The following is a 14,354-nucleotide window of genomic DNA, read 5'->3' as shown; positions in this document are numbered from 1 at the left end:
CTACCAAAGATGGAAATCTAAGAAAAACAAATGGCTGCACCGGTTTTAGCTGGAATACCCTCTATTTCATTTTCAAACACAAAAAAAATTAAGGATGTGATTTTTTCCTTCGTGGATGGAAAAATGGTGGCACGGCCCTTCAGACCGGATTTGGTAGGACTTCATCAGTTCACTCCGTGAAAGTCATAAAAACAATAACTTGTATTAACAGGAACATTTTCATCTTTAACAAACATGCAGCTGTAGGGTTTAAGTTGAATCTATTAATCAAATCTAAGATAAAAGCCCATAAAGGGGTAAACTAACCCAACTTAAAAGTATTATCAAACTAGATTGAATAGATCTATCCATATATATCCAGCACACTTTCCCAGTACCCAATCTAGAACTCTCCTCAGTATTGTGAAAGATACAGATAATAATATCATATCAGTGTAGTCCTTCCCCCCAAAACACCAGATGTGATATAGACGTTGGTTTTTAGGCTAAATCTGTTCGGTCCATCACAGTCTTGATTTAGTTCAGAAATAGTTGTTTTAATTTTGTCCCACTTTAATCCCAAAATAGACTGCGTTTTCAATGTCTTTTCAACGATTTGAAAGTTACGGCTTTTCAACCAAATGTAGAATCGTTTGGACGAAAATCATTTTGTCTTTTCAACCAATTTTTGCCTGATTGGTTATTCATTGCAACTACATAAAAGTGAATTTAGTAAGCCTGTTCTGTAAGTATATAATGCCTTTGCATTTTAATATCCACTATTAAAAATCGACCGTCAGACTTGATCAATGAAAAACATGCAATATTAATATTTCATTAAAATAGAGCATGATATGAAGCTTTAGTGATGTTGTAGTGGTCCTAAGCAGAGTGAAAGAAAGTAATTAAATAACATGTATGAGAATCTTTTCAAATTATAACAATGGACTGCAATTAGTTCTAACAAATTGCAGCAACCCAGGTCAGTGTTCTGCAAAATTCTCTAGTTATAACATTGAAGTAAACTGCAGCATATTTCCCTAAGTGTACATTTGAAGAAAAGAAAAAAAACTTCTACTGTAAGGGTGACGCTCATATCCTACAGACCTTGGAGAAATACCGTCCTCCCAGAGTGTAACGTGAAAAAGCCAAGCTGGGGAGATGAAGGCTGAGCGATGAGGAAAGACAGGGGTGGGGGTTGGTAACTGGGAATCATATGGTCGCGTCAAACAGCTTGGCCAACGATTCCTGACAGCCCTGCACTACATCCTCATGTCTCCCTAACACAGGCCAGAGAATGAGGCGAGGAGGAGCAGAGAGAGACAAGCATGAGAGTCTGTCAGAAAGCGCCGGGAGGTTGGAAAATTCAGTAAACTTAAACAGAGAAACTGAAAAGCAATTTGGCATGGATATTTGGAGGGCTGCAAGACGGAAAGACACAGAACAGAGAAAAAAAAGAGACCAAGATGAAGCAAAGGAGATAAGCGGAAGGGGAAAAAAGTGGGACTAAATAGGGCACATGTGGTTCTAATGATAAAGGTCAGAGGTCTTGGAGAGGGGGTACAATAATTTACCTTCGCCAGATCCCTCTTGTCAAACCTAAAACAAATCATCATCTCCTTTATGGATTCTAACCACTGGAAAGTAAGGGTTACTTTTTTTTTTTTTCTTCTTTTTATCTCCTTAAAGATTCAGGTGTGAGCAGGCAATGTGCAAGAGTCCTTCGTGGAAAAAGGTGCTGAGCTGGATTTCCACAGAACAGCTACAATGAGCCATACTTTCCATTGCAATCAACAATAGAGAGACCCTGCCAGTGCTGTAAATAGTTTGCAGAGCTCACTGAGGGGCTAGCAAGTGTAAACACACATGTGTCGAAACGACTAACACCCGATTGCATGGATGGATGTGTAGGCACTCTCACATCAGTTTACATGAGTTGGTATACGGTCCATATGCATTATAAACACAAACAATCAATTACAAATTCCATCAGGTTTTTTTTTTTTTAACAGCATTGTTCTTCTGTGGTAGTTGGGAAATAAAAAAAAAGGAGAAAGTTCATCATCCTCAGATATATGGATTCTAAAGTGTTTGAAGATATTTCATCACATAGTGAAAGACTTTTTCTTCATGCTTCTGTGGCATTTTTGGTTTTATCATAACTAAAAAAGTAAGTGATGTCAGTCAAATCAAAATTGTATTGGATTAATCGAGATTAATCACTACGGCGGAAAGTTGCTGTTTCTTAATCTAATCCCAAGTATCAACCAGGCATTCTCAAACGATTTTGGATTTCTTAATCAAGCTTAGAAATCAATAACAGTTGTTGAGTTGTTGTTAAGAGATCTTGTAACCAATATACCCAACAAATAATGTTCAAACTGCAGAACAAGTTTTAGACTTAAAGCCAGTATGTATGTGAATGGCTTCGGCTGGGTAGTTGTTAAATTCAAGGAGCTTCTACTAAAGGAGCTAGAGTTGCTCTTTACAATAATCTATCGGCTAGGGATGAAACAGAAGAAAAGAATTAAGATAAAAAATAAATAATGAGAATGAAAAAAAAAATAAAACTTATTCTGTAAGTTTTGTTGGTGTGGAATTATATTGCCCTAAAGTATGTTATGAGCAAAACCATGAATAAGTTACATTAAAACAGAAAATAAACCCCATAGCATTATCATAGCAGTAATTTTGAGAAACATCACCTGCAGAATGCAAATATATACGGCTTTACAGAGGGCAGTAGCTGTATCAGTCTCCCTTACCTTATTACTGCCTGATTTATAGAATCGAATGGATCATTTAGACAGAAAGTGAAAAGATTTCATGATTTATTTATTTTTTTTGGCATATTTTCAGTTGACTCACATGATAGAAGTAGTTGTTTAGAAAAGATTCCATCCCTTTCGATCTGAAGTAAAAGTAGCACAGCATAAAATAATAGTAAACTGAGATTTACACATGTTGGTAGCCTGGTGATTATCTGAATATGCATTGCCATTTCAGGGCTGTAATGACTTTCCATCACTGAACGTACCTTGAATTCTTCTATCTAACAGGAAATACTGAAAGGGAAGCTCAAAACATTAGTGTATTAAGCTCAATTTGAGTTGGGTTAAAAAGTGAGGAAAATAATCTGAAGCTCACAGAAAAGACCAACCCTGAATGACTTAAAAACACACATAAAAAGTGTGGCACGTACCTGAACTTTAACTAAATTAAGATATTGAGGCATGATTTATTTATTTTTTTTGGCTTGAAAACACATTTTACTTTAAAAAAAAAAAAAAAAAATGGGCAGAAATGGAAAGAGGTTATTTTAATATTTCCTTAAACTACATAATATTAAAGATTGAAAAAAGAAAAGCTTTATAGAAATATGAGAATGCTATAAAAGTTGAGCTGCATTTGTAAGCTGGAGCTAGGTTGTAGTTGGGAAGCAACATACACAAAAAAATCTCTTTAGGGTTTCACACACTTGGAATGGATCAGCACTTTTAAGAAGTATAAAACCCCCAAAAACCTGAAAAAACAAACTGGCACAAATATTCATTTCTAGAAAATAAACACATAACTAAAATAAAAAAAATTTAAAAAATGGAAGTTAGGGAGTCACATGCTTACACCTTCTTGTCAATATCGATTAGAGGCTGTCATATATACTGTAGTTAAAAGTTAAATTTAAATATGCATTGATATAAATCAGAGACCAATGAAAAAAGAACGAAATTTGACTGGATATTTTAAGTTTTTTCCAATCTCTACAAGATCCCAATAACAAAAGTGGTAATTTTTATAACTTCGTATCCATCCCTGAGATACGCCATTAATAATAATCTAGAGTGACTACTGTAAAATTTTGTCTATCAGTTACCTCTGCTGGTAATTCCCCAGCTCCTTTGTTTATCCGCTTCAGTCCCTAGTTTTTACTATGCTACTAACAGGCCATGTGAGAATGACATTCTCAATCCTGAGCCACAAGCTACCATAAACTGGCGTCTAATTATTTACAAGCCTAGCCTGTTTTACTTATTTACAACCGGGGCACAGCAAGTCATTAAATTCACAACAACTTTGTACTACAATAAACTTTGACCTATTTACCATAAGAACAACCTGAGCAGTGGATTTTGTACCAGAGTCTGTAATTAAAGATTAAAAAATCCCTAAAGACAAAAAAAAAAAAAAAATATCTACAAAAAAATCCTACTAAAAAGACACAACACAACTTAGAGCTTCTAATAAACCTAAAACTCTCCAAGTTTGAGTTCTTTGGTGGATAAAGTGTGCTCATCAATCCAGAGTAAAAAACTGAGATGACATCTGAGAGGGAAAGAGTTGTGCATGTTAGAGTCAGACTTGTGTTTTGGCTTGAAATGAACTAACTGGAACTGTAGTTTGGTATTTGGTTGCAGTAGTGGAAGCCTTGAAAAGAAAAGCCCCAGATCCCAGCCAGGGGGAGTATTTATGAGAAACTGTCTGCCCTGGTATTACTGTAAACCGCTATATTGCCGTAACCAGAATTGGCTGCTTTCATGTGAAGACCATTAACGGTGCAAATGGGGGTGGGGAGATCCGACTTCCCGTAACAGATAGGACAGCAGCCTATGCAGACATGTGCAGGTACGCATGTGCAATAAACACCCCACTTCTTTAGGTTTTCCACTAAGAAAAAATACAAAATAATAAAAAAAAAAAAAAAGATCAAGTGACCCACTATACACACTTACACTTTATTTGGCACAGCTTTACTGCTTGCTGTGATAAAAAACCAAAATGACAGCAGTATGTTGCATTTATGCATCTACTAATGCAAAAAACAAGTTGCTACAGATTACCTACAAGCTCAAATAAGAACTCATTAAAACTCAGGTGTACAGAACAACATCTATGATTGTACAAAATGTTCAAGCAGACGAGCTAAAACAGTAGAAAACCAGATGAACTGCAATGCCTGTCAGGTAAGAATATAAAACCGAAGAATGAGAAATGGTTGGACCATCCAAAAGAAAGCAAAAAATAGAACTTAAAAGACAACGTAAATTAAGATATCGTTAAACGAGGATAAGCATCCTCCATAAAGCTTTCTCTAAGTTGAAGGAGCTAATAAAAATATATTTTAAAAGGGATGTTAAAATGTTTTTCCTTGACAAAGTACATGAACTCTACCGCCTAATTTAATGCAAAGCTAACTCTTTCCATTTGGTTTAATTAGACTGTGCTGATTCTGCAAACAGACCAATCCTTTACAGAATCATAGGTTTACAGGTGTACATGGGTGTACAGAAAATTAATTCACTTTGGATGACATGGTTAAATCTGCGTTGTCGAGGCTTTTTGACACACGTCAGCTACCGTTTCCGCAGTGCATGTTTGAGCCAGTGAAGGTATAAGGTTGGGTTGACTTCAAACATCCCCATTTCACACCCAGATGACAGTCATTTTTACACAATATCCCTTCAAAGTAATACACTATTTTGTGTTAATGCATCATGAAATACTACTAAAGATTGTAATTTGTGTTAATGGGACAAACTAAAGAAGTTCAAAGTGATGTAAATATCTTAAAATGGCACTCTGAGAAATGAAATCTTCAAAAGTTGAGCTGCAGTTACTACACATTGCAAGGTTTTTCACAAAAAAGCAAACACAAAAAACATTAGATTAAAGTCTATACCTTATTGAAATGGAACTGCACTCATATCATTTTGGGGTTTATTTTTGGATGACCCCCCCCCAAAAAACAAAATCCTGATATATAGGAGGCCCTGTTATGTTTAGTTAATGCAGCTAAACATAACAGCATATTGTATGATGTCTGACTCACATGTTTGCCTGAAGATGGCTCTCCAGGAGGTAGTGACCCAGGGCTGAGGACCGGGGAGCCTGCTGGGCTGCAGAGCTCAGGGAAAGGGTTTGGGATGGCTGGGAGAGATGACGTCCTGAACTGCTGCTCCTCCTCTTGAAGCTTCCTAAACAACAGTAAACAGAGACCTTGATGTCAGAGTCTGTCTTTGAGAAGTTAGCAGTGTTTTGCTTGTCATTTAAGCAACAGCATCAACCTAAAGCCCAAACTATGATCTGGATGTGGATCGAAAAAAAAGTAAAAAGAGAAAAGTTTCAAAAGAGCTGCTAAAACATGGGAAATTAGTGCTGGAGAGACCCACTGCAGCATACAGCCTCATTTGTTTTTCTGTCTGATCTGGCCATAATGAACAGTCCCAAAGCAAGTGGAAATCACAGCCTCCCACAGCCTGCGCACTTATATCTTAAATATTTATCACACATCAATTCTAAATCAAGACATCACACTAAAGTAGAATTTTGAATAAAACAGATGCAGTGTGAGCCTCAAAGGGATTGACAGATGGGATTTTTCTTTTTTCTTTTTTTTTAAATCAGCGGGTCAGTCAGTAAAATTTCTGATCGGACGTTGAAAAATAAAAAAAACATTTTGAAAGCCTTTTCTCTCTTTGTCTATAGAACCCAGCGAGTTCAAAAGGGACCAGGCCTTTTGATGTTGTCCCATATGAGCTTGAGAGTAGGGTTATCCAGAGGTCGGTCCAGTATAATAGGAACTCCGAAGCATGCATGTGTAGGTGTGGGTGAGGGAGAGAGAGAGAGAGCACTCATAAGAAAGAATACTCCATTACCTGATCATCCAGCTCTGTTTCCCTCATATTGTCCGAGAGCGAAAAATAGGAACTGACACAAGCTTCGCTTTGAACCAGTTTGTGTCTAATGTATGCGGGGAGTTAAGAGTTCTGCAGCCTGCATGTGTGTAAGAATAGCTACTTTCAAATGCACACACCTCAGGAGGACTCAAACAAAATGAGTTGTTTTTTTTGTTTTTTTTTACCTTATCCCTCTGCTGGTGTAGACTGAGGCAAAAAAAAAGGAGTGACAAGGAAGAACGGGTCATTTACAGGTTACAGGCTAGAAACAGGGAAGAAATGTTATACCCAATTATAAAAAAAAGGGAGTGAAAGGGTGATAGCGTGCAGAGAAAAATGTATGCCTAAATGAGCAGGGAAAAAAGGGTTTGAGATATACTTATGTGCATGGCTATGCATGAATAAAAAGATGCTGAAAGCAGTTTAGGCTTGAAGTTTGTAAGACTACTTTTTCTCTTCTTTGTCCTTCTAGCTATGCAGTCCTATGATATCTTCACTGTGTTATACTCTAGTGCTAAATGTGTAAATCCCTAACAGAAATGGTACCCCATATTCTTTTGATATAAGGGGCTTTTTCATTGCCTTTCAAAGCCAGTTTTGCCACTTTCCCAAAACTTTGGTAGTGATTTCGAAAGCATTCCCCATGACTGATGAAGAAAGGGTTGTGTTTACCGCTTTGTGCCAGCAGCAGTAACTGAAAATGCTGAGTGTACAAATGTACTTTGAAATACTTTGTCACAAATGGTAGTCTTAAGATGGTTTTAAGCAAGGAAGTACACCTTAAAATTCCAATCTGTGGTGTCAGTTTATCAAGCTTATAAGCTTATTTTTGGAATTTATAGAGCAGCAAAGCTCTACAGGAGCCAAACGGAAATATGTTGGTAGCAAATGAAAGTGAATATGAAGCATAATTGGAGAAATACAGAAATACAATTAAAAATAAATACAGAAATAAATAAATGCTCAATAAATGAATAAGCATACAGTTAATTGCCTCCAAAAATACAATAAAGAAATCCATGTAAGTAGAAATAAAATTATACAGTGAGACAAAAATTATTTATTTATTTATTCGCCTTTGTAATAAATACCTTATTTATTTATTGTCCATTATAATCTTCAACTTTATTTATTTATTAATTATTTTTTAAAGTATTTATTTATGTGCAGGATATAATATTTTTGTCTGTTTTATTCTTCCTTTGTATTTTTTTTACCCTATATATTTCTTCAACGCTAAGCAGTTATTTCTGCTTTTCATTTTTACATTTCTGTATGCATTTCTGCCTCATTATGTGCTGGAAAGTTTAAACATTTTGGGTCAATGTCTCTTTCTTTTTCTGCTTTTAGGCACAGTTCTTTAGGAGAACACTACTACAGTGTCAAGACAGTGGCTGAATCTCACATAAATCCCACAAATCCTTTGCGTCCAAAAAATAGTCAATTCCTTTTCTACAACCTTTACTCGATAGAAATGTTTACTAATAATTAGAGCGTCAAGGTATCACTTCCTTGTACCAACAGACTGAGTCTAATGAATACAATTTTAACTTTTGGAATGAGATGCTCCTGTAATGAAAATGTCATTAATATTTTTATAATATTCTGTGCTGTAGATATTTGATAGGAGATGAAGTTAACTCGTCATTATAAATGAGTCATGCAGTTATAAAGCAACAACCTAAGGCCGATGCAAATTAAGTTTTAAAAAAATGTAATTTCCATTGAGTGTTGGAATTAAACAACTATAGAACTCTGAAGCTGCTCATCTATTATTCAACAGTTGAAAACAAAATTATATCAACAAGGCTTTTACATTTATGCTTTTGTTATTGTCTTTCTCTTTCCTTTGATGTTCTTGAAAGCCAACTAGCCCTGCCTATAGTCCTGGAGTCTGTATATCTGGTCATTATAGAAGAGCAGCTTTGCTTGACAAAAAACAAATTTCAATTCTTTTTTGCATTATTACAAAAACTTATTTTTCCAGGTGAATCATCAAAATAAGTGGTCCAACGTGTTCATCCCAATTTTCACTTACTGATGGTGAGTCTTAACCTGACTCCGCCAGATGGATTTGCTCCGCATATCTATCTGGAAACCTTCCGTAGAAGTAATTTTGGGAAGGGGCGAAAATACTGGTTAGCTGATTGGCTATGTTGGTGATAGACGGGCCAAATAAACCAATCAGATCAACGAAGCCTATGACGTAACAGAGCAACGACGAAGAGGAGCCAATTGATAGATCAAACTCTTGCCGAAACCAGTCGGGAGAAGAGCAAAAACATCCTTTCCTCTGTGAAAAGCCCCCAGAGCAGTGTTTTGCTCTTCTTTCAGTGAAGAAATACAGTGTAATTCCGATAAAACTTGCTCTACAGGTGCTGGTCATAAAATTAGAATATCATGAAAAAGTAGATTGATTTCAGTAATTCCATTTAAAAAGTGAAACTTGTATATTATATTCATACATTACATACAAACTCATATATTTCAGATGTTTATTTTGTTTAATTTTGATGATTACAAATGACAACAAATGAAAATCTCAAATTCATCATATCAGAAAATTAGAATATTACTGAAGACCAATAAAAACAAAGGATTTATAGAAATGTTGGCCAACTGAAAAGTATGAACATGAAAAGTATGAGCATGTACAGCACTCAGTATTTAGTTGGGCCTCCTTTGGCCTGTATTACTGCAGCAATGCGGCGTGGCATGGAGTCGATCAGTCTGTGGCACTGCTCAGGTGTTATGATAGCCCAGGTTGCTCTAATAGTGGCTTTTAGCTCTTCTGAATTGTTGGGTCTGGTGTATTGCATCTTCTTCTTCACAATACCCCATAGATTTTCTATGGGGTTAAGGTCAGGAGAGTTTGCTGGCCAATTAAGAACAGGGATACCATGGTCCTTCAACCAGGTACTGGTAGCTTTGGCACTGTGTGCAGGTGCCAAGTCCTGTTGGAAAATGAAATCTGCATCTCCAAAAAGTTGGTCAGCTGCAGGAAGCATGAAGTGCTCTAAAACTTCCTGGTATGTGGCTGCGTTGACCCTGGACCTCAGAAAACACAATGGACCAACACCAGCAGATGACATGGCACCCCAAACCATCACTGACTGTGGAAACTTTACACTGGACTTCAAGCAACGTGGATGAAGTGCCTCTCTTCTTTTCCTCCAGACTCTGGGACCTTGATTTCCAAAGGAAATGCAAAATTTACTTTCATCAGAGAACATGACTTTGGACCACTCACCAGCAGTCCAGTCCTGTTTCTCTTTAGCCCAGGCAAGACGCTTCTGACGCTGTCTGTGGTTCGAGAGTGGCTTGACACAAGGAATGCGACAGCAGAAACCCATGTCTTTCATACGTCTGTGTGTGGTGGTTCTTGAAGCACTCACTCCAGCTGCAGTCCACTCTTTGTGAATCTCCCCCACATTTTTTAATGGGTTTTGTTTCACAATCCTCTCCAGGGTGCGGTTATCTCTCTTGCTTGTACACTTTTTTCGACCACATCTTTTCCTTCCCTTCGCCTCTCTATTAATGTGCTTGGACACTGAGCTCTGTGAACAGCCAGCCTCTTTAGCGATGACCTTTTGTGTCTTGCCCTCCTTGTGCAAGGTGTCGATGGTCGTCTTTTGGACAACTGTCAAGTCAGCAGTCTTCCCCATGATTGTGTAGCCTATAGAACTAGACTGAAAGACCATTTAAAGGCTTTTGCAGGTGGTTTGAGTTAATTAGCTGATTAGAGTGTGGCACCAGGGGCCATCAATTTTGAACCTTTTCACAATATTCTAATTTTCTGATATGATGAATTTGAGATTTTAATTTGTTGTCATTTGTAATCATCAAAATTAAACAAAATAAACATCTGAAATATATGAGTTTGTATGTAATGTATGAATATAATATACAAGTTTCACTTTTTAAATGGAATTACTGAAATCAATCTACTTTTTCATGATATTCTAATTTTATGACCAGCACCTGTATAGCCCCGCTAACGCTAGTTTCATCGGCCGCCATTTTCTTTAGACTGAACTGTTGCGCTTCTCGTTGCGTCACACCTTAACCCGCCTCAAAGCCAACGCTGATTGGACGTTTGTTTGGTGAACGGCTCCAAATTTTCTTCAACGGAGAGTCTCCAGACTGATTAGCGAGTGAAATCTTGAAAGCTCGCGAGATCAGGATGGTCTCACGAGGCTAGGTGAGTCTGACATAGTGAAAAAACTGCAAATCTTCTTTCGGAAAGTAAGCTTGTGTGCACAAGGAGAAATGGGCTTGTGCAAGCTTTTCGCACACGTTTATGAGGCGTTCCCTCTCCCCGGAGCGGGTACAGGGTTATGCATGTGCTTACAGAAATTTGCAAAAGTCCTCCATTATAACTTTAAGATGTTAAAGACACTTTAAGATGCTAGATTTGTGTAGTCATTGTTTATATAAAAATACAGAAAACTTGCTTAACTGCAGAGATGTGTAACATTAACTGCTCTTGCATTGTCACATGGTGCGGTCGTGACACAGCTCATGTATAAATCAATAATTATACTTCACATCAAGGTCTTATTTGAAGTTGTATGAATGCAAAAAACAAGGTATGCAAAAATAAAAAGACTGAGGAGAGGTTCTGCATATCCATTTAGCTGAAATGTATTCTTAGTTTTCTCTCCCATAATCTGGAGCTTATGCTGCATTTGTATGTTCTGAGTATTTTATTTTAAGTTAATCTATTGTTGGGACTTTTTATTTTTTCCAAGTGGATTAAAATCTATATTTGGTGCATCTGTCAATTAGTTTTGTCTAGCGTACCTATTTTGGGTACAAAGTGAAACAAAACAAAAAAACAACTATAAAAAGTCTTTGACCTTTCCCCCATAATCTATTATTTAAATGGTATACATTTAAGTAAAGGAACCTAAAGTTAACATTCAATATGAAATCAATCTGAACAATAAAATCTTTAAAATAATAAAATAAGAAGTATTAATTTGCTAAAATGTCATATCCACCTTCATTACGTTTTCTCATGAGTCATGAAAATCTCAGGGGATGTTTCGTGGATCTTTCAACCAAGACATTATCTGACAACCTTCAGAGGAATCCCCTTGTGCTTAAGAGAGATCTTTAGACGTCATGAAGAAGGCACACTAATTCTGTCTTAAGGTCTTCCAGTCAAAACAAAGCCATGAGGTTCAAATTACAGATAAATGGTGTAACAGATCTACAGGACAACACATGATATTTCTGTAGCAGGTGAGGTACACAAAGCAGCTTAGGAAATTACAGAAAACTGACATAAAAGTCTTTCATTAGTTGCTCAGCTAAACTAGGTAAAAAAGGACAATTGTAAAGACAAATTAACTGATCCTGAGAGAAGACAGATTACATTTAATTAAGATGAACCTCAGTTCAGCACTTGGCCAGTCTTGTCTTATTTGTAGAGTGGCAGAACAAAAACTTTATTAACTAAATGGTGATTCTAATGGAGGTTTGCCATATTAATCACAACTTTACCTCAATGTTTACATACAAGGCTACACTTCATGTTCAGCCCTCTAAACGCCCAATCAACCATAAACAGTCCATGCAAAGAAGCTGGAAAGCAACCTGCCTTGGATTGGCAGGGTTCCACCCTCATTTTTGTAAGAACTTTTCTATGGCTTTGACCCAACCCTCTGAATCTTTCACTTGGCCTGATGAAAGCCAGCATGCATTTTAATCCGGTCATAATAGAGTCATCATCATCATAGAGCAGGAAACCTTGGTGATGCATGAAAAACGCATTCCCTCCTTATTCCCCCCCAAGGTCTCCAGCATAGCCAATGCATCTGTTACGCACCATTATGTAACAGAAATCAGTATGAATGCTTCATACCTTGTTACAATAAGGTGTTGAGCTGTTGTAGGACTCATTCTGTATATCATTGGGAGTTGGAATTTGATAATGAAAAAAAAAAGTTTAAATATTCTGCAGAATTTTATTAAGAATTTCAGGTGGTTTATGAATTGTTTAGTTTGTTACAGTTTGAACTCGTACGCCAGGACTGTCAGACCTGACTGATTTTAAAGGTTTCTATGAGGAAACTAGAAAAACACTCAGAGTGCACATTTTGCCCCTATATTTTGACTTACACATATAGCTAAAACTCGCACATGATTTGGATCATTACCAAATTTTAATGGATTGTTCCCTGGCATAAGGTGCACCCCTGGTTTTCAATTGATCCTGCTAACAAACCAAGAGCACTTTTCTTGTAGGTTTGTCTACAGTAAATTACTTCCGGACTTTTTGAGTTTGATGCTGAAGCTATCAATAGTCACTGCTGCCACCCTCTGGTTTAGTGGGGAACTGCTAGTTCCACCAAATATCTCATAACAATAGAGCATCTTTTACAAATTCCTCAATCTAGATTATAATCTTCCTTGGCATGAGGTGCATCTCTAATAAGAATGTTATTAAAATATGTCCATAATGTTTTTAGTTATCCTGAAAAAGAACAGACAGATAAACAGACAAACTAAAGGCAAAAAACATAACCTCCTTGGCAGAGGTTAATATATACTACACTTTCGAAAAGATCTAAGAATAGTATTAATAGCAAAGGATGAAATTATTATATTTGTTTGCACAAATATGTTTTGTATCTGTAGAAGAAGCAAGTTACATTTTGACTCCGTGTCACTGGGAAAATGGGGAATGGTTTGAAACATGCTGTGTAATCGCTTAGTTTGCTGGCTTGGGGCACTTCTGATTTTTCTTCAAATCTGCATCAGTCACATACAAATATATAAATCTATTTGAAGAGAGTAAGTGTGTGGTGTACACTGTGTTACATCTAATGCATAAAAGCCAAAAATGTCCAGAAGGGTTTGCAATGATATCTAGAAGGAGAGATCAAATTTCTCCAGTCTCAGTTTATCTTTAGGGGGGTCCTTGGTCATAATTACTTTATGAAGTTATGGATGACGAAGCTCTATCTTATCCTAAGTAACTCTAAGTTCTTTACATTCCTGATAGAGCATTTGACGCTCATACTGAGGAAAATCAAATGAACAGTTTTTAGTAATCAGGCTCATCTTTTGCTGAATCAGCTCCCATCTTACAACAGATAGGTAGACATTCTGTCTACTCTCAAGGCTAGGATAACATCCTGTCTGGTTCAAGTTAAACATGTCAGTTCGGGTGCTGTGGCCCTTATAAAGAGGAATAGAACACATTTTTAAATTTCCTCTTTATGCTTTCTTCTTTTTCACTTTGTTTTTCTTCTTTCACACAACAGGTTTTAATTGCCAACAGCATCAGTGCCTGACTATTTGTGCTTTCTGCAAGCAAGACATTTCAATTGACTGACAATTCTGAACCTGATTCTGGTCCTGGTTTGTACCAGTCTAAAATAAGTACTTTCTATCAATTATGCCCTGTAGTTCCTATAGGATGGAGGAGAAGGTTACTTTAGGTTACTTACAAAGTGATATGGTAACTTTCAAAGGATTGTGCTAAATAGGCAAATTTCAAGACACTCAGTTCCACATCTGTTAGGGCTGAAATGTTTAATATCATTATAGCATATATTATATAGCATATCAATTCCATTTGTAAAACCACTAATATGCTAAATAAGGTCTAAGAATAACAAATAAATGAGGTTCATCGATCAACCATCATCTGTGCTGACTTTTAATCTCTGACAATGGACAAGGAAAATC

General features: G+C 36.7%; 1 protein-coding gene across 2 annotated transcripts in view; it reads right to left on the bottom strand.

The window, feature by feature from the left end:
• Window positions 1–14,354, bottom strand: part of grb10b (growth factor receptor-bound protein 10b) — a 79,521-nt gene that overhangs the window by 29,894 nt on the left and 35,273 nt on the right. For both annotated transcript variants that reach the window (XM_038275850.1, XM_038275851.1), the window contains exon 5: window positions 5,807–5,951. In XM_038275850.1, coding sequence (XP_038131778.1) covers window positions 5,807–5,951 — 145 coding nt within the window. The remainder of the gene's footprint in view (window positions 1–5,806; window positions 5,952–14,354) is intronic.

This window comes from Cyprinodon tularosa, unplaced genomic scaffold, assembly GCF_016077235.1.
Source record: "Cyprinodon tularosa strain WSP-4 unplaced genomic scaffold, ASM1607723v1 ctg98, whole genome shotgun sequence".
In the NCBI taxonomy this organism is placed as follows: Eukaryota; Metazoa; Chordata; class Actinopteri; order Cyprinodontiformes; family Cyprinodontidae; genus Cyprinodon; species Cyprinodon tularosa.
The sequence above is the reverse complement of the archived record's forward strand: the minus strand, read 5'-3'. Positions and strand labels throughout refer to the sequence as shown.